We start from the raw sequence: 26202 nt of genomic DNA, 5'->3' as shown, positions 1-26202 counted from the left end.
ATGCGACCACAAGAGTCACGACCATAAGCATGGTCGTGACAGGTATTACAACTCCTGCTTCCTCTGCCAACCCATCTTGATTGATAGGACCAGGTTTCTGCATACATTATTTTTGGCCCTGTCAATCAAGAAGGAGACAGAGGGGCTGGCAGAGGAAGAAGGAGGCGTTAGGGTGCACAGCATGGCCTGGGCCCACCCTTTGTGCACTTAACTACTCATTTGCATATTGATTAAAAGTATACCCTAATCACTTTCACTAATGATTAATTTATCTACAGCATATGTTGAGCTTAAAATGTTAAAATGTATGTTGTTACTCTGAATAAACAGACCACACTGTTTAGTACCTCATTGTTTTTTTCTTTTTATTGTATATATATCTATTAACAAAACATAAACTTACAAAATATCTCTGACTAAATAACAGCTATTTATACAAAATACAAATAAAAGATCATCCTCTATTTTCTATTGCGTTACTTGCATATGGTTTGATGGGCTCTAAAACAAATACCAGCCGGGCCACTTAAAGGGGGCGGCGAGGCAGTTTGCTATGTAGTTTCTATAATAACCCATGAAAAAAAGAATTTTATGTGACTTATGAGCAGAGTGTGAATTTTGCTGTGATAATCAAAGTTGTATGTGATTTTTACTACTTTATATTTACATGACATGACTGTCATACGTGATTTTATGCCACTTTCAGATGTGGTGTAGCATAAATCTCAGTTACATTGGATGAAGTCAGTCATTTACTCAATGCGTATGTTTATTGATACTTATAGAAATCGAAGTGAATGAGGTCACCTTGCAACTCCCAATTTGCTACGACCACCACACGTGAATTGCTACAAATTCAAGCCTGCTGAATTCCTGGAGAACCATGTGTCGTGGTTGCTGGAGCTTGTGAATAGAAACACAACTTCTTTCATTTTCATTATGCAGCGATGGACAGTACACTAACATTGCCATGTAGCCCCAGCCTTAGGGCTCATTCAGACGGCCGTATGCTCTCCGCAAAAATGCGGATCCATTTTTTTGCGGATTAGATGCTGACCTATTCACTCCTATTGGTCCCTTTTCTTCCGTTCTATGGCTCCGCAAAACAAATAAAAACATGTCCTATACTTGTCAGTGAAAATCAGGGCGTGGCTCTATTAAAGTCTACGGGTCCACAAAAATGCGGAATGCAAACATTTTTTTTTTTTGTGGACATGTTCAACTGTCAATTTTTGCGGTCAGCACACGGCCGGCTGAATGAGCTCTTACAGTGATACTATATTTCCTCTTCAGTGAAATGTGTGGCCACCCTGGCAATAATGGCTTCCAGGACAGATATGATTTTAGAAGATCTTCTCCACATGGTAGAAGTCCAACAGACCAGCAGAACATCCTCCTATAAAGTGTAGCTAAAATGTGTTATCCAGTAATCATTGTAGCTAAAAATAAGTTAAATATCTACATAATGTTTAATATACAATGTCATGTTCATGTATAGCATGCTATACATGCTTCCAGTGGCGCCTCTTAAACTGAGATGACCCAGCACGCTACCTGTAACAGCCCTTCCCTCAGGAATGCACTATCCATGAGGCCAGGTGAGCACATGGGGCCTTGAGGGAAAAGGGGCTGTCTACTGAACCTGCCATAAACCGCTATGTTGTATCACATAGAGGTGTAACTTGACTTATCCCTTACCTCAGCTGTTAACCTGAAGATGCCCTGCTGTCCAGGGATGGGATGTACAAGTATAAAAATGAATGGTGATGGTCTCTGCGTCCATGTAAGATGGCAGCGGTCACATGATTTAACCACATAAAAGCTTCTGCACTTTTCCTTGAACATTCTTCTGCACACCTGCTGACCAGAAACTTAACATGTCCTGAGCAAGTGCAGACAGAGGCGACTCTGCTCGCTGTATTTGGACAGCGCTGGACGCATTCAACTACTGTTCAGTGCACAGTAATGGATGCATCAAGAACAACCTTGGGAAGCAGTCACTTGGATAAACCATGTGATTGCGACCACCCACATTTTACCCTACCATCCTATGGATGTTGAGGAGACCACTGCTGTCCATTGATTACACATCCCATGCATGTACCTTCAGGTGAACAGCTGGCCATCCCTTTCAAGTAGCTAAACAGTAAAAACATTAGATCAAAGAGAGAATAAGTTTTACATAAAGGGCAACAACGTATCATTCCTCTCCCTGCTACTACAAAAAGACAAGAGGGCCTTAGAACCTCCGGAGAATACAGGAACACCTTAAAGTAAATCTGGGAGGTCAAGATCCATTAAACAAGGCCCATTTAGGTCGAAACTGTTGAAGGAACTTCCGTTTGAGATCTGAAGACTGACGACCTCTGAGTGCAGCGATGAAGCACCATTCTGCTGGGCAAGATGATGCATAAATGTGCAAAAATTCGGAACAAGCTGAAAATAAAAGTCCAAAAAGTTACTAAGAAAATAACTCACCTCAATGTGTTCTGTTACTGAGCGGTAATACAGGACAAAGGCTACCTGGCAGTTTTACATTTCATTTTCTCAAATTGCTTACGTTGTTGAAGGATCATGTGACTGTCACGGCTTAGAGGTAGTTTGCCGTGACACTTTCGCCGCGCATGCTAGTTGCCGGTGGCAACGTGTTGTATTGCATGCGTGTGTGTTTTTCCCTTTTAAGGCTGTTTCCCTTCCTTTCTGGTGTGCACGGGGTTAAGGTGTGTGCAAGGTGGAGCTGGGTGTGGTCTCAGGTCTCTTCATATAGTGTTGCTGTGAGACTGAGATCATTGTTATGTCTGGTTGCTCCTTTCTTGGATGCTATCTGAGGTCCATCCTAGTTTGACATACTGTCACGATGGGGAGTGGGGGAAACTATGAAAGGTAGGCGGGATATGCCACCAGGCCTGAAACCAAGGATAAGGGAGCGGGACACCTCCTAGCACATCCTTAATCCTCGCCCTGACTCCTAACTGCATGAGCGGACCTAGAAGGTAGGGCGGCTCATGCAGTTAGGAGTTAGGGCGAGGATTAGGGATGTGCTAGGAGTTGTCCCGCTCCCTTACCCTTGCTTTTAGGCCTGGTTTCATATCCCGCCTACCCGTCATACGGTGGGGAGTTTCCCCCACTCCCCATCGTGACAGTATGTCAAACTAGGATGGACCTCAGATAGCATCCAAGAAAGGAGCAAGCTCCTTCACATATAGAGGCAGACATAACAATGATCTCAGTCTCACAGCAACAGTATATGAAGAGACCTAAGACCACACCCAGCTCCACCTTGCACACACCTTAACCCCGTGCACACCAGAAAGGAAGGAAAACAGCTTTAAAAGGGAAAAATACACACGCATGCAATACAACAACACACCACCGGCAACTAGCATGCACGGCGAAAGTGTCACGGCAAACTACCTCCAAGCCGTGACAGTCACTTCTCCTGAGAAGAAAACTGTACTACTGTACCTTGCTGTAATCTAGAAATGTGCATGTAGAGCAGGCATTGTCGTTCAACCTATAAAAGTAGAGGAGCCCTCTTTGAAATTTTCTAGGGCATCTCACTAGTTGCCAGGTATAATGGTATGTACCCTGTACCTTACTCTGTTTAGACTTGGACTGATTGGACCTCCCTGTAGATTGTGTGGATTGTTGACCTCCTTTACTGACTGACCTGAACAGATGTTTACTCTAGTTTTTGTCCCCTGAATTGCATTTTTTCCTGTAGTCCTCAGTTCTGACCTTGGCTAGTATTTGACCACAGATTTGTTGGATTCTTGTTGCATGATGCTTGGCAGCTGAAGGCATCTGTGTTAGTCCCATGTTCATATGTGCCCACATTGTTGAGAAAAAATCTGTTTTAATATATGCAAATGAGCCTCTAGGAGCAACGGGGGTGTTGCCGTACACCTAGAGTCTCTGCCTTCTCTGCAACTGCCGCACCCTCTCAGGTGTCTGATCTCAGGTCTAAGATTGGGTGTCTTATCTAAGATCTTGTAAAGTTTAGGTGTCTGATTGGGGGAAAAGGATCTGAGGTCTGATGAAGATTGGGGGTCTGATTGGGGGTTCGATAAAGATTGGGGGGTATGATCTGAGGTCTGATGAAAATTGGGGGTCTGATTAAGATTGTGGGGTCTGAACTGTGGTCTGATGAAGATTGAGGGAGTCTATTCTGAGGTCTGATGAAGATTGAGGGTCTGATTTGAGGTCTGATAAAGATTAGGGGTCTGATCTTTTTAAAACCCAGGTGTGTCTTATAAAGCAAAAATATGGTAATTTATTCCCGATTGTGAATGCTGCAAAAAAGAACCAAAACGAAAATCCCAGAACTGTTTTAAGCTTATTTGCTACAAAAAACAAACAAAATAAAAAGCAATCAAAAAGTGTTACATATCCCAAAATAATACAAATAAAAACTACAAGTTTTAATGCAAAAATCAAGCTCTCACACAGTAGAAAGAAAAACAAAATGCTATGGGTCTTGGAATGCAGTGATGAAAAAACATTTTCTTTTTTTTTTAAATAAGTTTTCACTGTGCAACAGTAGTAAAACATAACAAAAATAAATATGTATGTGGTGCCATTAAAAACTACAACTTGTCCTGCAAAAAACAAGCCCTCATATGGCTACACCGACAGAAAAATTAAAAAGCTATATCTCTTGGAACGTGACGAAGAAAGAAATGAAAAAAAAAAAAAGGTTGGTTACTAAAGAGTAAAACAAGCTAAGGGGTTAAGTCCTGAGTCTATCAGATTGTCAAGACGCTAATCAAATTTGTGGGTCTTGCAGCTGACATGCAGGTTTCTTACACAAGAAAATGGAATGGCTTTCACAAATGTTATATTCATAATCATTTCATTTAGTTTTTTAAGTATTTTGATGCGCATGGATATAGTAATGGACATATATGCACCAATTTTTGGCAACCTAAAATGGCATCTTTAGAAAAAACCAGGCCATAAACTTCTTTCAAAACGATTGAGCTTGGTTTAAAGAGTATCTAAAATACATAATACATTTTGGTAACTTTTACTCAATTTGTGAGGAAATTCTGGCATAATTCGCTTAGTAACTGTCCCTAGATGATCTTCTAGAAATTCCGCCAGCAATGAAAAGTTATGTTTCGCAAAAAATGATGGAGGTTTCCCAATATATGGTAGAAAAATACCAGTCTGTTCTGTCATCGAAACCAGTCAAAGTCCAAACAGTTTAACTGCTGGGACATATATGGGGGAAGGAGGTTACTCCAAACCCAGGAATAGGAAAGTGAAACTTATCAGCACTAGAAATACATTCCCGACAACAAGACGCATAGTCACAACCTGAAATCATCACTCGTGAGGAGATCTCTGCTCGACATGGACAGGACCTCCCTGCCATTTCTTTGCTCTTTTTGGAAGACTGGGACTTGTGTAATCCGGTAAGTGTATAGAATATATAGACCACTGATTACGTAGTCACAAATTCTACTAACAACGGTCATGCATTAGTCAATGTCTTTTTTAATGTTCCATGGAGACATTTTAGGATTTGGGTAATGGAAACTGTCTAGAGAATACTAGAATGCTAGAAATGACTAAAAATTCACTGAAAACAACTAAGAACACAGGTAAAGGGGTGATATCTGAGGTAAATAAAACCCACATTTTCTTATTAATAAAACATTTTAAAGCAATTAGAATTATTTTTACTCAATTTTTAAATAGAAAGTAGAGACCTGGGAGGGGGGAGCAAAGTAGGACCCTCTCGTTCCTATAGTGGTCCTCAGCATTAATAATGTCTACCTTAGTGGCCCCCGACAGTAATAATGTTCCCCAGCATTAATAATGCCCCCCATATTGGCCCCCCTCAGCAGTAATAATATCCACCATGGTGGCCCCGAACAGTAATAATGTCCCACAGAATGACCCAGAGCAGTAATAATGTCCTTCAGAGTGGCCCCAAGCATTAATAATATCCCCCATAGTGGCCCCCAGCAGTAATAATGTCCCCCATAGTGACACCCAGCAGCAATAATGTCTCCCATAGTGACCCCCAGTATTAATAATGTCCTGCATAGTGATACCCAGCAGTAATAATGTCTCCATAGTGGCCCCCAGTATTAATAATGTCCCCCATAGTGACCCCCAACATTAATAATGTCCACCATAGTTATCCCAGCATTAATAATGTCCTCCATCTTGGCCCCCAGTATTAATAATGTCCCGCATAGTGATACCCAGCAGTAATAATGTCTCCATAGTGGCCCCCAGTATTAATAATGTCCCCCATAGTGCCATTAGCATTAATAATGTCCCCAAAGTGGTCCCTGGCATTAATAATGTCCCCCATAGTGGCCCCCAGCAGTAATAATGTCTCCCATAAAAGCCCTCAGCAATAATAATGTCCCCATAGTGGCCCCCAGCATTAATAATGTCCCCCATAGCGATCCCAGCATTAATAATATCTCCCATTGAGCCCCTAATATTAATAATGTACCTCCATAGTGACTATGAGCAGTAATAATGTCTCCCAGGATGGCCCTCCCCATTAATAATGCCCCTCATAGTGGCCCCCAGCAGCAAAAATGCCCTCCATAGTGACCCCCATTATTAATAATGTCCCCCATAGTGTCCCGGAGCAGTAATAATGTCCGACATAGTAGCCCACAGCATTAATAATGTCTCCTGTAGTGCCACCCAGCAGTAAAAATGTCTCCCATAGTGGCTCCCAGCAGTAATAATATTCCCCCATAGTGACCTCCAGAATTAATAATGTCCTCCATAGTGGCCTCCAGCAGTAATAATGTCTCCTATAATTGCCCTCAGCATTAATAATGCCCCCCATAGAGGGCCCCAGCAGTATCCTATGCTCAGGATAGGTCATCAATATCAGATTGGTGGAGGTCTGACACACGGTACCTCCACCAATCAGCTGTTTCAGGCAACCACCGATGCTGGAAACTATACAGAGGACGGATGACTCCATCCACTTTAAATAGGAGCTGAGCTGCAGTATCACGGCACGGCCACTACACTGTTCACAGAACCTTGTGAGTTTATGTTTTGTAACATTATTCCTCCGGGGGGCCACTATAGGGACATTATGGGGCACACTACATCCTCTGTAGTGTTTCTTGCGCAGCTGATAGGTGGGAGTACAGGGTGTTGGACCCCCCACTAATCTGATTTTGATGACGTATCCTGAGGATAGGCCATCAAAAACTAAGCACCAGAAAACCATTTGAACTGACCAGAACTCACAGCACCATAGATCCCTATGATTCCTATCATCTCAAAGATCAGGTTACTTACAGAAAAAGAGACATGTTAAAAATGTACTTTTATTTCACACTTGATAAAAACTGTATCACATGACTTTTTCTTATCAAGTCAGTAACCAGTCTACATTTAACCACTTCTGACCTCATTTTTATATGGACCATGAAGATTGTTGGTATTTTTAGTGATTAGGTAAAGATATGTGCATAGGCTCCTGAGCCCGCTCCACGTACTTCTCATGCCCCTGTGATCTACTTGTACATCAATATGGGCAAAGGAGGAAAATGTTTTTGTGATATTATTTACTGTTCCCATGGACAGATAATTACATAGACATCACAGAGTGACAAATGTTCTGTGGCATAAAACATTTTTTCACCTGTGTACTGAATGTCTGAACATTGGCTAAGAAGTCTAAAGTAAGCTACGCCCAATGATGTGTCAGGAGACTGGTGGAGCCAGTGGTTGGAAGGCCATAATGAGCGTTTGTCACACCCCTGCTTAATCAACTGTTTACGAACTGTGCACTTACCTTCACTAGCACAAATTTCTTCATGACCGGCTCAAGCAGAGTCTGTCCAAATGTCAGATATATAGTGTAGTCTGGTGATGACCTTCTGTGGTGCATGTAAGCTTTTAACTCTAAAAATATAAAAAAGGAAAGAAAATTCAGAATATGCTGTAAAAACTTTTAATTGAGGAAAATGATTTATCTATCTATCTATGTATCTAATTTATTGTTAAAGATTCTGCTGTGGATTTCAGGAGGATCTGCAGCAAAATCCACTAGGGAGAATAATCATGTGAAATAAAAAGAAGTATACTTTAACATTCTCCTGCTGCTGCAATATCAGCACTTCCTTCTGTATACAGGCCTCCAACGATGTCAACATGGGAATGCTACATGTCATCACTGGTGGCGGGTGAGCAGCGACCAGTGGGGGCCAATTAAATGCCCATTCGGGAGCAGAATGTAATTGGTCAGGTGAGTATACTCTCAAAATGGTGGGAATTTATCTTGTGAATTTCCCCGCGGATTCTTTGTCGACTTTGCTATAGAATAATCCCAGCAAATCCAACTTGCACGCACCCAACAAAGCAGAAGTATATCCACAAGTATAAAATATCTACTGTCTTCTGGTTTACTAGCTATCACATGGCCATATTATCTTGTTAAATCCAGCAAACATTGACACTTACCTTCCCAAAACTGGCTGAAGTCAAATATCTCTGTTGGGACATCTCTGATGAGCATCTTGGCCTCTGAAGCCGTGTCCTGGGTTTTTACACTTTCAGAAAGGCTCCAGAAAACTCTTGACTTGCCCGTTCTTGTAGCGTAAACCTTGTAATCATGAGGATTGACTTCCACTAGAAGACCTTTCCCAACACAGCTGAGGATGTCATTAGTGTACTTCAACTGTACATGATCTACAAGCACATCTGTTGAAGGGAATTGGACAGCCTCTGTGTGCCCCATATGGACATCGTCAACATCTCTTGTGATGAAGAATTTTTTGGACACATTTTCTTTTAGGACCTCCTTTCCGCGATAATATATAGTAACTTCCCAGGATGTGATAGGTGGATATCTCCCTGTTAGTAAATAATGTCATGTAATAAACCATTTTCAAGTAAGGTCACAGTCAGAACTGGCATAGGTAATTCTTAGTCCAACCCATTGTAAAGTGAAAATAAATTAGAATTATTAAAAACGAAAATAGACATAAATGTAATGTGCACTGCCTTCAAGTGAATAAGGTCCTATGCAAAGCCGTGCACACTGAAGACCCCCATACTGTCACAATAAATTATCTTCTTGCCAAGGTGATGTCAGGGGTAAAAAAGGATTGGGCAAGTTGAATTTTCTGGCATAAGATATGCTGCCATTAGAGGCCTTCTCCTCTCTAGGCATGGAAACAAGTTCATGTTTGACCAAACCAGACAGATATATGTGTAGTGTCCCATTTGGACACCTATTGGGTGGCTAAATGTACAGCGCGTGCGCTGAATGAGCTAGTTCCAAGAGACTTCAGGGTCAGACGCGGGAACGTCTTTACCACCTTGCCCTGTCAGTCAGTGGTGGGGACGTGGCACGAAGGGCAGAGAGCGGAGCCTCTGGGAGCAACGAAGTGCAATGGCACAGCCCTTGTCTCTCCTACGGGCTAATTTGCATATTAGAAAACATCAAGTTTCTCAAGAGTGTGGGCAATTAGCAAGATGGGACTAAGACCATGATGTTCAACTGTCAGGAGCACCAGTCTCAGGTGAGAGTGTTTTATTGCGATGTATCTGATGACAGAGCCCCTTTAATGCTTTGTGCTGTTTGATATGTCTTAACCTATTTCTCCCTTCACAGGAGAATGCACTGTTGTTTGCACTGTTATGTGTACTGTTGGTGTTGATTTGCTGAGAAAAGCAGTAGTATGTCTTTCAATAGGTCTTGGGTTTGTTTTCTTGTGGCTGGAACAGGTCCCTATCATTTCTACTGTACTTAGATGCTTCTGGAAGGAGGGTGAACTCAAATAGCTTGTACTGAGCCATTTTTTTTCCAGTGTGCAGTTGAGAGGAGTGCAGGGTAGAGTCTGTAAGGAGACAATATAGCTTTATGGGCCTCACAGCTTTAAATAGACCTTAGGTTTCCAGCCTGGCTTAGCAGGTTTTGCAGCTTACATCGCTGCTTGTGATTTGAAGATCTGCACCTGGCGGCTACGAATTGCAGAAAATTTTAAATATTTGTGCACCCTTTAGGTGGGACCTGCATAGTAGATAAATTGCTAGTTCAGGAATTGCATCAAGACAAACAGATTGCACTGGGATTTGGGAAATCTTGCTCCAGATGAGCCGGACCATTGTTGGAAACTGCCTTTGCACCTCCGTCTTGTTTGGACGTGTTTTGCAACTTACTGTCAAGTACATAAAACTGTGAGTTGTTTGTTCAACTTTATCTCAGTCTCCTGCTTATCAATTTGCACACTAACACCATCTCCATCCCACCTTTTACCTGTCATCTCTACACATGGTGTGCCCCAGCAGTACTACTACTTCCTTCATCCCAAGTGCAACCCCTCATTGCTGCACTAGCCCTAGAAGTGAGGGAGGATTGGTAGAGAGAGGCCTGGCCACTGTGAGCACCGTGACTACCAGCTACATACTGTCCATTATTATTCCCATTCTCTTCCCATTTCCCCTGGCTTGCTGAATGTGTATGGGGCAGTTGAAAGTAATAGCTGCCGGCCTAGCAAGCATTCTTCTGACATCTACTGAAGGTGTATGGGCACCTTGAGCCTGTATGTCAGTGGTCAGAAGCTATACAACTTCCTTCCTAGTACTTTAGAAGCAATGCCTATAGGGAAGTAAAGCATTGCATATACATCAACCGATGGACCATGACATGGACATAAGGAGGTACAGGAGACAAAGGCTTTCAAACTGTGAGGAGAGACACTAAGCTGTGTAGAACTGTACAGTCTATGGCAGATGTCCATAAACTACAAGCTGACTTGAACACTCTGAGTGATTGGGCATCAACTTGGCAAATGAGGTTCAATGTGGACAAATGTAAAGTTATGCATCTTGGTAGTAATAATTAGTGTTGATCACGAATATTCGAATTGCAAATTTTTATCGCGAATATTGGCACTTCGAGAATTTGCGAATATTTAGAATATAGTAATATATTAGTAATTTTGAATATTCGATATTTTTTTTTAATCAGTACACATGATCCCTCCCTGCTTCTAGCTTGTGGGCCAATGAGAAGCCTGCAATATCTTAGACTTTAGGAGTAGTGTTGATTGCAAATTTTCGTAATGCAAATTTTTCAATTGCCGTTTCCACAATCAAGAAAATAATGACTGGAGATAACGAATTCGCGATTATATGTCGAATATTCACCCAAATATTCGTGAAATATCACGAATTTGAATATTGCCCCTGCCGCTCATCACTAGTAATAATCTCTGTGCCTCATATGTCCTAGGTGATGTAGCACTGGGAGAGTCACCTATAGAGAATGGTTTTGGTGTCCTTGTGGATGATAGATTAAATTACAGCATACAATGTCAATCAGCTGCTTCTAAGGCCACCAGGATATTGTCATGCATTAACCCCTTAAGGACGCAGGGCGTATCGGTACGCCCTATTTCCCGAGTCCTTAAGGACTCAGGGCGTACCGGTACGTCCTAACTTGAAATCGGCATTCCGGCGCCCCAGGGGTTAATCGGAACGGGATTTCGGCTGAAATCATTCAGCCGGCATCCCGTAACAATGCAGGGGGGGGGGGTCATTTGACCCCCCCGCATCGACGATCGCAGAAAACCACAGGTCAATTCAGACCTGCGGTTTTCTGCGTTTCCGGTCCATTCGGGTGTCCTGTGACCCGATGAACCGGAAAAAGACTGCGATCAGTGGCGTAATTATACACCACCTATCGCAGTCCGAGGATTTGAAGAGGCGGTGCTGGCCCTGGTGCTGATGCCTGCTGTCCAGGGTGCTGATTGGTGCAGGGGAGAGAGGCGCGAGATTCAAACTTCCTGCGCTCCTCTCTCCCCTCCTCTTCCTGTCCAGCACCCTGACCGTGCAGCACCGTCCAGAACCAGCTCCTGTGTCCCCCTAATCGGCATCCATCACCCTCCTGCACCCATCGCCACCCAGGTAGGTTAGGGTCAGTGAGGGAGAGGCACCGTTAGGCAGGGAAAGAAGGGGAAAGTTAGTTAGGAAAAAAAACAAAAAAAAAACTTTTATTTCCAAACTTTCTTTGATCCATCCATCAGACCCCAGATCCCCCCCTGCCACTTGCCCCCCCCCACCAGACCCCCACCCCACCCCCCTTCCCCACCACCAGCCCCCACCACCAGCCCCCCCCCTCCCCTGACCACCAGCCCCCTTACCACCACTTTTTTTTTATTTTCTGCGTGCGCTGACTGGCCGTCACTTTTTAGCGTCCGTCCACTGTTAGCGCATCGCACCCCACCGACCGCTGATCAGCGTTGTACCGCTGATCAGCAAGTTTGAACTTTTTTTTTTCCTAACACTTGCCCTTCCTTTTTTTGTACGCGAACACCCGTTGCCCCCACACACATGCACATATAATAAAGGTTTACACACACGCACACCTACACGCACACACACCCATGGCCCGCCGGATGTTCTCGGCCGAGGAGGCATACGCCCAGATTGCCTCCGACTCTGAGAGCCCCAGTGAGGATGAGGATGACCCCACATTCCTTTTATCATCCGCATCCTCCTCATCATCATCTGATGACGATGAGCCACCAAGGCGGCGGAGACGCCGCCAGGCGGAGCCAGGGGCCCCACATGCTAGGGATCCTGTGGCCTACCCTAGTACGAGCCGCCCTGGGGTTCGTACTGGTTTCCCGGCCCACCAAATAAGTCCACCGGAGCCCCCTGCCGATGAACTTAGCTGGTGTCCCCCAGTGGACTTTGAGCCTGAGATTCCGGATTTTGCTGGCAATCCTGGAATCCAGATTCCCACAGTGGGGTTTACTGAAATAGACTATTTTAGTTTTTTTTTCAGTAACCCACTGGTGAATCTGATGGTGGAGCAGACGAATCTGTACACCCAACAGTTCGTCGCTCAAAACCCAGGCTCATTTTTGGCTAGACCCGGTGGCTGGACGCCGGTCAGTGCAGCCGAGATGAGGACATTTTGGGGCCTCGTGCTGCATATGGGTCTAGTCCAAAAACCCAGTGTCAGGCAATACTGGAGTGGGGACGTCCTATACCAGACCCCACTGTACAGTATGGTCATGACACGTCCCCGGTTTGAGGCCATCCGGAAATGTCTGCATTATTCCGATAATGCAGCATGTCCACCCCAAGGTGATCCTGCCTATGACCGGCTGTATAAGATACGGCCGGTCATCGATCACTTTGGGGCCACATTTCAGCAGGCCTACGTACCTGGAAGGGAGGTCGCGGTTGATGAGTCTCTCGTTGCGTTCAAGGGGAGACTCAGTTTCCGCCAATATATTCCCACAAAGCGGGCGAGGTATGGCGTGAAGCTATACAAAATTTGTGAGAGTACCTCAGGGTACACTTACAAATTTCGTGTGTACGAGGGGCGAGATTCCCGGATTCAACCCCCAGAATGTCCCCCCACTCTGGGTGTTACCGGGAAACTCGTGTGGGACCTTATGTACCCACTGCTGGATAAGGGTTACCACTTGTACGTGGACAACTTTTATACCAGCATTCCCTTGTTCAGGTCCCTTGCCGCCAGATCCACGTTCGCTTGTGGGACCGTGCGGAAAAATCAACGCGGCCTCCCTGCCTACCCCCTCCAGGTACCTATCCCCAGGGGTGAGACCCGTGCACTTACCAGTGGAAACCTGTTGCTGGTCAGGTATAAGGACAAGAGGGATGTCCTTATGCTGTCCACAATTCATGGTAACGGCATCACCCCTGTCCCTGTGCGAGGTACCACGGCAACGGTCCTCAAGCCCGATTGTATCGTCGACTACAATCGGTATATGGGAGGAGTTGATCTCTCTGATCAAGTCCTCACGCCATATAACGCCATGCGCAAAACCCGGGCATGGTACAAAAAAGTTGCGGTCTACTTGGTGCAGGTTGCCATGTACAACTCTTTTGTACTATCCCGAAGCGCTGGCAGCACAGGGACATTCCTCCAATTCTATGAGGCAGTCCTCAAGGACCTGATCTTTTCGGACCGGGAAAGAGCAGGCCGGAGTACCTCGGGAATTGGAGGCGCCCGGATCGTCCCTGGCCAACACTTTCCAGGTGTGGTCCCCCATACTGGAAAGAAGGGACGAACCCAAAAAAAGTGCAGAGTGTGTCGCAGGAGGGGGATACGGAAGGACACCACCACTCAGTGCGACACTTGCACTGATCATCCGGGCCTCTGCGTTATCGATTGCTTCAGGGAGTATCACACTTCCATGGAGTACTAAATTTTTATAATCCCCAACAGTCCACTAGAGAACATAAAAAACTATGGCTCTCAGACTTTGGAGACACGGAAACATTTTTTTTTTCCCCAAAAAATATTAGTTTTAGTGCAGGCATCCTCAAACTGCGGCCCTCCAGATGTTGTAAAACTATAACTCCCAGCATGCCCAGACAACCTACAGCCATCAGCAGGGCATGGTGGGAATTGTAGTTTTACAACATCTGGAGGGCCGCAGTTTTTAGGATGCCTGCTTAGTGTCTCCAAAGTCTGAGAACCATACATATTGGGCATCGTCGCGTGTGTAAAAGTCGTCGCTATAAAAATAACTTTTGCCCAAACGCCTCGGATGAACGGTGTCAAAAATATAAAATAAAAACGGTGCCAAAACACCCATTTTTGGGCAAAATTTCCATTTGAATCCTTTTTGCCGGTAATAAAGCAAGGGTTAACAGCCAAACAAAACTCAATATTTATGGCCCTGATTCTGTAGTTTGCAGAAACACCCCATATGCGGTCGTAAATGGCTATATAGCCGCACGGCAGGGCATAGAACGAAGGGAACTCCATATGGTTTCTAGAAGGCAGATTTTGATGGACAGTTTTTTTTTTGACACCATGTCCCATTAGAAGCCCCCCCTGATGTAGCCTAGACTAGAAACTCCAAAAAAGTGACCCCATCTAAGAAACTACACCCCTCAAGGTATTCAAAAGTTACTTTACAAACTATGTTAACCCTTTAGGTGTTCCACAAAACTAAATAGCGAATGTAGAAACAATTTTAGAATTTTTTTTTTTGTTACATTGCCTCAAAAAAGAGTAATATAGAGCAACCAAAAATCATATTTACCCCTAAAATAGTCCCAAAACAACAACCACCTGATCCTAGATGGGGTCACTTTTATGGAGTTTCTACTCTAGGGGTGCATCAGGGGGCTTGAAAGGGTACATGGTGTAAATAAACCAGTCCAGCAAAATCTGCCTTCCAAAAACCATATGACGTTCCCCTTCTTCTATGTCCTGCCGTTTAGCCAAATAGTAGTTTACGACCACATATGGGGTGTTTCTGCAAACTACAGAATTGGGGCAACCCATTTTGAGTTTTGTTTGGCAGTTAACCCTTGTTTTACTCCTGGAAAAAATTGATTATATTGGAAAATTTTCCAAAAAATTGAAATTTCAAAATTGTTTCTCCATCTGCCATCAACTCTTGTGGAACACCTAAAGGGTTAACAAAGTTTGTAAACCCAGTTTTGAATACCTTGAGGTGTGTACTTTCTTAGATGGAGTAACTTTTTTGAAATTTCTATTCTAGGGGTGCAACAGGGGGCTTCAAATGGGACATGGTATAAACAAAACCAGTCCTGCAAAATCTGCCTTCCAAAACCCATATGGTGTTCCCCTCCTTCTATGTGCTACCGTTCGGCCAAACAGTAGTTTACGACCACATATGGGGTGTTTCTGCAAACTACAGAATCGGGGCAACCCATTTTGAGTTTTGTTTGGCAGTTAACCCTTGTTTTACTCCTGGAAAAAATTTATTATATTGGAAAATTTTCCAAAAAATAGAAATTTCTAAATTGTTTCTCCATCTGCCATTAACTCTTGTGGAAGACCTAAAGGGTTAATAAAGTTTGAAAAAACAGTTTTGAATACCTTGAGGGGTGTAGTTTCTAGAATGGGGTCATTTTTGGGAGGTTTCTATTATCTAAGCCTCACAATATGACTTCAAACCTGAACTGGTCCATAAAAAGTGGGATTTTGAAGATTTCTGAAAATTTCTAAATTTGCTTCTAAACTTCTAAGCCTTGTAACATCCCCAAAAAATAAAATATCATTCCCAAAATGCTAAAAACATGAAGTAGACATATGGGGAATGTAAAGTCATCACATTTTTTGGGGGTATTACTATGTATTACAGAGGTAGAGAAACTGAAACTTTGAAATTTGCTAATTTTTCAAAATTTTCTGTAAAAATTTTATTTTTTTATGCAAAAAAATTAACTTTTTTGACCCAATTTTAGCAGTGTCATGAAGTACAATATGTGACGAAAAAACAATCTCAGAACGGCCTGGGTATGTCAAAGCGTTTTAAAGTTATGAGCACTTAAAGTGACACTGGTCAGATTTGCAAAAAATGGCCAAGTCCTTAAGGTGAAATAGGGCTGAGTCCTTAAGGGGTTAAACGAGGCATGGACTGGGGGGCAGGGGTGTAATATTACCACTTTACAAAGCGTTGGTGCGGCCTCATCTGGAATATGCAGTTCAGTTCTGGGCACCAGTCCATAGAAAGGACGCACTGCAGCTGGAAAAAGTACAGAGGAGGGCGACTAAACTGATAAGGGGAATGAAGGGTCTTAGTTATGAAGAAAGATTAAAAGAATTGAATTTATTTAGTCTTGAGAAGAGAAGTCTAAGGGGGGACATGATTAACCTATACAAGTATATAAATGGGCCATACAAAAAATACGGTGAAAAGCTGTTCCATGTAAAATACGCTCAAAAGACAAGGGGGCACTGCCTCCGACTGGAGAAGAAAAAGTTCAGTCTCCGGAAGCGTCAAAGCTTCTTTACTGTAAGAACGGTGAAGCTGTGGAATAGACTTCCTAAGGACGTGGTCACAGCAGGAACAGTGGACAGTTTCAAAAAGGGTTTAGACAAATTCTTAAAAGTAAAAAACATTAATGCTTATGAAAATGTGTAGAAAGTCTCAATTCCTTTTGGGATTCACATCCCCACCTATCCCTTGGTTGAACTTAATGGACGTATGTCTTTTTTCAACCGTTTTAACTAAGTAACTATGTAACTATGTAATATAAATGTCCCCTTTTGTAATTATTTTTATGTTCTACTCAGTTCAGGAGACACTTTTTGAGATAAATTGAGGTAGTTTTTTTAAATTTTGGCATGGACTATCACTAGCAAAGATGCTGTGGAAAATGTATCCTTCTACTTACTTTGTTGACTCAGTAAGGTCGCTTGGGTTTCTGGTGCAGAAGCCTCTCCAGATCCATTAACAATGGGTATATTGTGACTGGCCGGTGATGATCTTGCACTCTCTTCATTGGTGGGACGATAGGAATAATTTGGAGAAGGGTTGATACTTTGCACTACTCGTGACTCATCCTGTGGACATCCATTGTTGCCAGTCGCTTGTACTATTGATTTATGCAAAGTTGTGTAAAAAGTTAGTGAGCATTTTACGTACAATAAGCAGTTATAATAGTATGGGCACCAGTTCTGGTGTAAGGAAGAAAGCATACTAACATACTACACCCCATTTAAATATTAAAACATTAAATATTAAATATCTATGTATGATTGAACAAAAGGCCAATAACTGGCCCATGTAGAGAAGGGAGCTTGACTGACAACACATTCTACTGCCAGTAATACAGCAGGGTACAGAGCATGGACATGCAAATATTACAGACATTACTCAATCAGTTTGGCTCCCTTTTAAAAGTGTTTTCCGATCTCAGGACAACCCTCGGGATCCACCTGAAATAAAGAACAGGTAAGTACTAACCTGCAAGATCCGACTTCGCTCTGGTTCTCCTGGCTGGGCTCTATTTACCTGGCTCAGTGGTGACATCACGTCGACAACACATGACTGCTGCAGCCAATCAGTAGCCTCAGCGGTGCAGCCAGTGATTGGCTGCAGCGGTCACATGCAGTCAGGTTCGGACAGGGATACAGGTGAATCCTCCGGTGGGCCCCTGAACAAGGTGGGCCCCTAGTCTCCCACCCCCTGGTCAAGTCACACATAAAACAGTAGACTTACTGCACTACATACATATATTCATGTACAGCACCTCAACCAGCCTATTTCATATAACAAAAACTTGATAGATTACCCCCATATTCAATCATCTGGTAGCATCTTGCTGCTGTGTGAGCAGATATTATTTGAATGTATCCGTACAGTGGGCCCCCAAAATAAATTTTACTGGTGGCCCAGGGCATCCCAGTCCAACACTGCATGCAGTCTACGTGATGTCACAGCTGCAGCTGGGTAAATAGAGACCTACCGGAAGAACCGGTGCTGCGGAGTTGGGTCTTGCAGGTAAGTACTTACCTGTTCTTTATTTCAAGCGGATTCCAGGGGTTGCCTGGTTTCTTACTGATACAGGACAACCCCTTTAAGTAAGTGCTACATTGTATTGGCTTTATATACTGTGAAAATAGACACGTAAAGACAATACAAGTCTATGGGATTTTCCATCTACATGCTGCAAATTGTTTGTGGATTTGCCCATGCGAATCAGACTCTCAAAGTATAGCCATTGTCTTGCGAATTGTTTATAGATCATTTGCGGATTATTTCTATAACTTAATGGAGTTTTAAATCTAAAATGAAATCTGCAGCTGAAAAGTGTCTAAGGGTGCGGCCACGTGGTCAGGTTTCTGCCTGCAGTTTTGGAAGCCAAAATCAAGAGTGGATCATAAATGGAGAAGAAAGTATAAAGGACAGAACAACCTCCTGGCTTTAGCTTCCAAAACTGCCTCAGGAATCCAGACCGTCTGGTCGTGCCTTTACGGATTTCCTCGCAAATTTGGTGTGGATACTATATTAACTAGTAATTGTATCACTAATAGGAGACTTGGGTGCAACTCACTCGCTTGTTGGTATCCATTATGTTGAATGACTGGAGGCTCATGCAGTCCTGAAACCAAACCATTAAGAACTGGTGGTTGTTGGAAATGTGAGAGCGCAGACATCTGTTGGAAGAAATGGTTCACAGCCATATTTTGTGGGTATCCATTCGGATAAATGTTACACATTTGGTATTGTTCACCTGTAAAATAAGGTGGTAGTGTGAGTTACAACACAACATTGTGCTTGCTTTATGACTGTGTCTGGTATCAGGAATGAATAGAAAGTTTTTAAATTTGTAGATTTTGTTGAAGTAAATTAACAATTAAAGAGAACCTGTCACCATGAAATAAAGCACAATCTGCAGGCAGCATGTTATAGAGTAGGTCTATGCTATTTATCAAATCTATGCTTAGGAGTCATGTGGCCGGTCCTATTCAGAGACTAACACACTCACTAAGCAGGACCGCTCACATGATTTCTAAGCACAGATAAAAAAAGATTTAAATGAATAAGTTAAAGATTATACTAAATGGTTTACCCACAAAACTAAGCAATGCAATTAAAGTCTTTAGACTAACATTTTTAAAAAATCAAGCGTCCCCACCAATCTGCACTCAATACCCCATAATGAGAAAGTGAAAACCGAATCTTATAAAGTTAGCAAATTTATTAAAAAGGAAAAACTCAAATTTTCCATAAGCATTCAGACCCTTTGCTATGACACTTGACATTTAGCTCTGGGGCCTCTCATTTCTCTTGACCATCTTTGAGATGTTTCTACATCTTGACTGGAGTCCACTTGTGGTAAATTCAGTAGACTGGATATGATTTGGAAAGACACAGCCCTGTCTATATGAGGTCTCACAGCTGATAATGCATATCAGTGCAAAAACCAAGTGATGACGAGGAAAGAACTGCCTGTAGAGATTAGAGACAGGAGTGTGTGGTGGCACAGATCTGGATAAGGAAACAGAAACATTTCTACTGCACTAAAAGTACCACATGGCATAGAGGTCTCGAGAATTCTTAAATGGAAGACGTTTGAAGCAACCAGGACTCTTCCTAGAGCTGGCCGCCCCACCAAACTAATCAGAACCCAATGGTCACTCTGGCTGAGCTTCCAAGATCCTGTGTGCAGATAGGAGAAACTTTAAGAAAGTCAACAATCATTGCAGCACTCTACCAATATGGGCTTTAAAAAGGCCATAAAAAGCCTCTGCTTCAGTAAAAGACACATGAAAACCCATCTGGAGTTTGCAAAAAAGCACCTAAAAGACTCTCAGACTGTGATAAATAAATTTCTCTGGTCTTATGAAACCAAGATTGAACTGTCTGACCTTAATTTAAGCGCTTGTCTGGAGGAAACCACTGCTCATCACCTGCACAATACCATCCCTACAGTGAAGCATGGTGGTGGCAGCATCATGCTGTGGAACTGTTTTTTAGCAGCTAGGACAGGGAGACTGGTCAGGGTTTATGAAAAGCTGAGTGGACTAACTTACAGAGATCTTTTTACTGAAAACCTGATCCAAAGTGCTCTCAACCACAGACTGGGCCGAAGGTTCGTCTTCCAACAAGACAAATGACCCTAAGCACACAGCCAGGACAATGCAGGAGGGGCTTAGGGAGAACTTTGTGAATGTCCCTGAAGGACCCAGCCAGAGCCTGACTTAAACCCAATAGATCATTTCATGTAGAGGTCTGAAAATGGCTGCCCACCGACGGTCCCCATCCAACTTGACAGAGCCTGAGAGGATCTGCAGACTAGAATGGCAAAAAAATCCCCATATCCAGATGTGCAAACCTTCTGGAATCATACCCAAGACTGGAGGCTGTAATAACTGCCAAAGGTACTTAAACAAAGCATTGAGATTTTAGCTTTTCCTTTCAGTAAATTAGCAATTTATTTTGGGGGAGATTTATCAACTGGTGTAAAGTAGAACTGGCTTAATTGCACATATGAACCAATCAGATTCCTCCTTTCATTTTCCAGAGAAACTCTGAAAAATGAAAGGTGGAATCTGATTGGTTGCCATGGGCAACTAAACCAGGTTGCCTTTACGCCAGTTTTGTTAAATCTCCCTCTCTTTCTTCACTTTCTCATTATGGGGTATTTAGTGCAGACTGATGGGGAAAAACTTGTGTGGTCATTAATCAAACTGGTGAAAAGTAGAACTGGCTTAGTTGCTCATAGCAACCAATCAGAAGACACCTTTCATTTTTGACTGCTCCTTTGAAAAATGAAAGGTGAAATCTGATTGGTTGCTATGGGTAACTAAGACAGTTCTACTTTACACCAGTTTGATAAATGCCCCCCATTTCTTTATTTTAGTGCAAGGCGCAACATAATAAAATATGAAAACAGGGAAAGGATGTGACTTTCCGAATGCACTGTATATTAATCTGCTCAGCTCCTCCTTCTCTTTAACATGTTGCCTGCAATCTGCTTTGCATTTTCATTGTGACAGGTTCCCTTTAAAAATGTCTGGCAAACAGATATCCTGTTAAATTTTGTTACATGGGATTTAAAGAGGGTTGTTCAGCCAGTATATATTGATGACCTATTCTAAGGATAGGTCATCAATACCTGATCGGTGGGTGTCTGACACCCGGCACCCCCACCGATCAGCTGTATGAAAAGGAGTCGGCACTCGTACAAGGACTGCTTCCTCTTCAAGATCACACTGCTTGTCGTCACACTTGCAGCGGCTACGCAGTGTAATCACAAGCGCTCATACCTTTCAAGTGAATGGAACAAGGACTTGTAATTACACTGCACCGCCGAGACTTCCAGATGACCTGCCACCTCCTCTTCATACAGCTGATCGGCCGGGGTGCCGGGAGTCAAACCCCACCCATAAGATAGTGATGACCTATTCTGAGGATAGGTCATCATTATGTACTGGTTGAACAATATGTACTGGCTGGACAACCCCTTTAACAATACAGGTTTTATAACTATGGCGGAAGGTGGAAGGCCTACCCAATCCATGCCCACTTTCTCCCTATACAGTACTCACATTGCTGACGAAATACTGGAATATGGATGGACGGCTCCTCGTGGGGGGTTTGCTCATGGCCATTAACAACATGCGATTCCATCAATTGTGAATTTGCCCACTGCTCATGTGTGGACTGTTTGAAAACCTGATCCACGTGTGGGTCACCTTGAGGATACTCGTCCTGTGAGAGGTTTAGTACTTGCTGTATGCCTGTACAAATATAAAGACATGTGTGATTTTTCTACTAGTTTTCATGAATCTATCAGAATGTACGTACCTTTTTTTTTTAAGATATATTTTTTAAGATTTAACATTTGGCAACAGAACTTGACCTAGAGAGTATGCTGTTTTCTGTACAATTGCTACACAGTTGCAGCAGATAATGGGAATGTATCCCCTTATTATTGCTTTTATTTCAGCTTATTGACTTCCATGGGGAAGTGTTGTGGGCATGCTCTGTGCAGAGGGCTTTTTCTGACTATATATTCTCTTCAAGGATAGGTCATACATCCATAAAACACACGTGTGTGTATATTCACTCATTCACCAACTATTAATGCAATCACACTAAAGATCTGTTCATTTAAAGGGCATCAGTCAGAAGATTTGTCCCTATGACACTGGCTGACCTGTTACATGTGCACTTGGCAGCTGAAGACATCTGTGTTGGTCCCATGTTCATATGTGTCCGCATTACTGAGAAACATGATGTTTTAATATATGCAAATGAGCCTCTAGGAGCAATGGGGGCATTACCATTACACCTAGAGGCTCTGCTCTCTCTGCAGCTACCGTTCCCTATGCACTGTAATCAACAGGACCAGGAGTGATTATGTTTTCTCATGCCTGGCCCTGTCAATCAAAGTGCAGAGAGCACAGCAGTTGCAAAGAGAGCTGAGCCTCTAGGTGTAATGGCAACACCCCCATTGCTCCTAGAGGCTAATTTGCATATATTAAAACATCAGTTTTCTCAACAATGCGGGCACATACAGTATGAACATGGGACCAACACAGATGCCTTCAGCTGCCAAGTGCACATGTAACAGGTCAGCTAGTGTCATAGGGACAAACCTGTATAAAATGTGAGTATAAGGCCTCATGCACACGACCGTTGTTTGGGTCCGCATCCGAGCCGCCGTTTTGGCGGCTCGGATGCGGACCCATTCACTTCAATGGGGCCGCAAAAGATGCGGACAGTACTCTGTTGCTCCGTTCCGCGGCCCCGTTAAAAAAATATGACATGTCCTATTCTTGTCCGTGCTTTGCGGACAAGAATAGGCATTTATATTGCCGACGCCCTTTCCGTTCCGCAAATTGCGGAAGGCAACACAGACGGCTTCCGTTTTTTTGCGGATCCGCGGTTTGCGGACCGCAAAAAACGGCACGGCCATGTGCATGAGGCCTAAGTCTGATATCCCAGTCTGCAAAGCTCATAGCTGAACTATACAACATATTGAATTTTGTTCACTAATTACACTATAAGAGACAAGTATTAGATGCATGAGACCTCTGACTTACTGTTTTCTGTTGGCTCCAGCAAAATATTTCTCATTAGCTCAGCAATGACTTCCTAATATATAAGACAGTAAACATGTTTTAGAATCCGTATAACAGCTTCACACCACAACCAAAATCTGTAAATTATAACTATATGTCAAATGAAATAAACATAGAATATTGCACATAGAAAGCAGGTTACACATGGAATACTAATACACTTATCTTCCACCAAAGAAGGGCACTTATGGTTCATTATGTAAGAAATCCATTTGCTTATGCTATTTTTTATAGTTTTTTTTCTTAATATTAGGAAAGACCTTCTGAATATAGACTTCTCTTGAATCCAATCCAATCCACAGCTTCTAACAGAACATATGGCTGGTGGCAGTTGAAGATTTAAACTGAGCATGTGCGACCTGCTCAGTGAGCCCCCAAGAAAAAGAAAAGAACACACAGCAAGGTGGCGCTATACAGATATGGTTTATTGAATAGCTCACTGGCTATACTGAATATTTAATTTCATGCAATTACAAAAGTATTCAGATCCAGGTGCTGGTTTAAAAAATTTAGAATAATGCACCTGGGGCGTAAAAACCCAAGAGCAAAATATAAAATCAGTGATACAGTCCTAACCTCAGTATCTGAGGAAAGGGATTTAGGGGTCATTATTTCAGAAGACTTAAAGGTAGGCAGACAATGTCATAGAGCAGCAGGAAATGCTAGCAGAATGCTTGGGTGTATAGGGAGAGGAATTACCAGTAGAAAGAGGGAGGTGCTCATGCCACTCTACAGAGCACTAGTGAGACCTCATTTGGAGTATTGTGCTCAGTACTGGAGACCATATCTCCAGAAGGATATTGATACTTTGGAGAGAGTTCAGAGAAGCGCTACTAAACTGGTACATGGATTGCAGGATAAAACTTACCAGGAAAGATTAAAGGACCTTAACATGTATAGCTTGGAAGAAAGACGAGACAGAGGGGATATGATAGAAACTTTAAAATACATAAAGTGAATCAACACGGTAAAAGAGGAGAAAATATTTAAAAGAAGAAAAACTGCTACTAGAGGACATAGTTTTAAATTAGAGGGGCAAAGGTTTAAAAGTAATATCAAGAAGTATTACTTTACTGAGAGAGTAGTGGATGCATGGAATAGCCTTCCTGCAGAAGTGGTAGCTGCAAATACAGTGGAGGAGTTTAAGCATGCATGGGATAGGCATAAGGCCATCCTTCATATAAGATAGGGCCAGGGGCTATTCATAGTATTCAGTATATTGGGCAGACTAGATGGGCCAAATGGTTCTTATCTGCCGCCACATTCTATGATTCTATGAATATGCTTCATGACACAACCCCTTTAAGGAGTAAATAGGGACTTATGGTCAAAAGTAGGGACTATCACTTTTAAAGAGGGACACTTGGGAGGTATGATGATAGGATGACCTGTTATACCAGATCAACATTTGTTTGCTTAATGATAAAAGTCTGGTTGTCTGCAGTAACCACCAGGGTGAGCTAACTGCATATAGATTTATAAAGCTAGCATTGGATTAAATGGGATTTGTAAGTAGTGAGTCTCCCAAAGTGGCAGCTACAAGTACTTTATGTAAAAGGAAGCAAGGTGAACAGTTAAGTGCCAGGCTCCCTCTCATGAGGAACGCAGTCTGACTCTATGATAGATGTGCCACAAAGTGTAGCTAAGCAATTAGAAACACAGTATATATAAATTGTATTCTTTATATCTCATAAACCACTTTACGCACCGATTCCTCAGGACTGGAAAATGGGGCATCCAGTACAGAATTCGGACTTATGTCTAGTGTGTAGTCTTCATCGTTTAACTCATCGAGAAGACTTTGCTCTGCCAGACAAAAAGGTATAGACATTTAGACATGATCTCACAATTCAGCAGGTAGTAAATTTTAAAGCCAGTAAGGAGCCATGAACCAAGCTTTCCACCGCTGTGTCTGCAAACCCACAGGTCTCCAACTCACAACTCCCAGCAGGTCACTTAAAATGCTCTACTAAAAAGGAACCTGTCACCTAGTTTGGGTCCACTAGACCACCAGCATTAAGCTCTGCAGCTGGGGTTTAAACGGCATCTGTCAGCAGATTTGTGCCTATGACAATAGCTGACCTGTACCATGTGCGCTTGGCAGCTGAAGGCATCTGTGTTGGTCCCATGTTCATATGTGCCCGCATTGCTGAGAAAAATGATGTTTCAATATATGCAAATGAGCCTCTAGGAGCAACGGGGGCGTTGCCATTACACCTAGAGGTTCTGTTCTCTCTGCAACTGCTGTGCCCTCAGACCTTTGATTGACAGGGCCGGCAGTGTAAACATCATCACTGCCTGGCCCTGTCAATCAAAGTGCAGAGGGGATGGAACTTGCAGGAAGAGCTGATCCTATAGGTGTAACGGTAATGCCCTCGTTGTTCCTAGAGGCTAATTTTCATATATTAAAACATCATGTTTTTCGGCAATGCAGGCACATATGAACATGGGACCAACACAGATGTCTTCAGCTGCCAAGCGCACATGTAACAGGTCAGCCAGTTTCATAGGTACAAATTTGCTGACTGATGCCCTTTAAGGTCCCAACCCTGCCCATTTCTAACCCGTCCATCCCTGTAAAGTATAGCAAATAAAAATCTAACTTATAGGTCTAGGGCTCATCTCCAGTGGCATAAGGTGCATGCATAATGGACGGCACAACTCATTTCAATGCGCATGCACCCAATAAACAGGTCTTGAGAAGTGAAGCAGAACAGTGCTCCAGGCCTATCATTTGCCATTTATGTGGCAGACAGACTATTGGGCCCCCAGACACCAGCTGCGCCCAACTATGCCCCTGATACATTGCTATAATAAAGGAGTCTGCATAGGTAGACAACATGTTTACATTTGGATAT

At 43.0% G+C, this 26202-nt stretch overlaps 1 protein-coding gene and 1 long non-coding RNA gene across 4 annotated transcripts in view; one reads left to right on the top strand and one right to left on the bottom strand.

Moving 5' to 3' along the window:
• Nucleotides 1-366: 366 nt before the first annotated feature.
• Nucleotides 367-26202, bottom strand: part of IRF7 (interferon regulatory factor 7) — a 44496-nt gene continuing 18660 nt past the window's right edge. The window contains exons 5-13 of one of the 2 annotated variants that reach the window (XR_005774597.1): nt 25053-25150; nt 23306-23357; nt 21806-21997; nt 18805-18984; nt 17143-17343; nt 8458-8850; nt 7790-7899; nt 1196-2436; nt 367-1152 (exon numbers count right to left, since the gene is read on the bottom strand). Coding sequence is in view for 1 of the 2 variants with exons in the window: in XM_040410416.1 (XP_040266350.1) it covers nt 2269-2436; nt 7790-7899; nt 8458-8850; nt 17143-17343; nt 18805-18984; nt 21806-21997; nt 23306-23357; nt 25053-25150 (1394 nt within the window). In the remaining variant the exon portion in view is untranslated. Of the gene's footprint in view, nt 2437-7789; nt 7900-8457; nt 8851-17142; nt 17344-18804; nt 18985-21805; nt 21998-23305; nt 23358-25052; nt 25151-26202 lie in introns of both variants that reach the window. The other variant, XM_040410416.1, reaches the window with a different exon arrangement.
• The window catches only part of LOC120980985, a 47807-nt gene continuing 29745 nt past the window's right edge, over nt 8141-26202 (top strand). For both annotated transcript variants that reach the window (XR_005774599.1, XR_005774598.1), the window contains exon 1: nt 8141-8242. This is a non-coding gene — a long non-coding RNA (uncharacterized LOC120980985). The remainder of the gene's footprint in view (nt 8243-26202) is intronic.

Source organism: Bufo bufo, chromosome 10, assembly GCF_905171765.1.
Source record: "Bufo bufo chromosome 10, aBufBuf1.1, whole genome shotgun sequence".
In the NCBI taxonomy this organism is placed as follows: Eukaryota; Metazoa; Chordata; class Amphibia; order Anura; family Bufonidae; genus Bufo; species Bufo bufo.
This window is presented reverse-complemented; position numbering and strand designations above follow the sequence as displayed.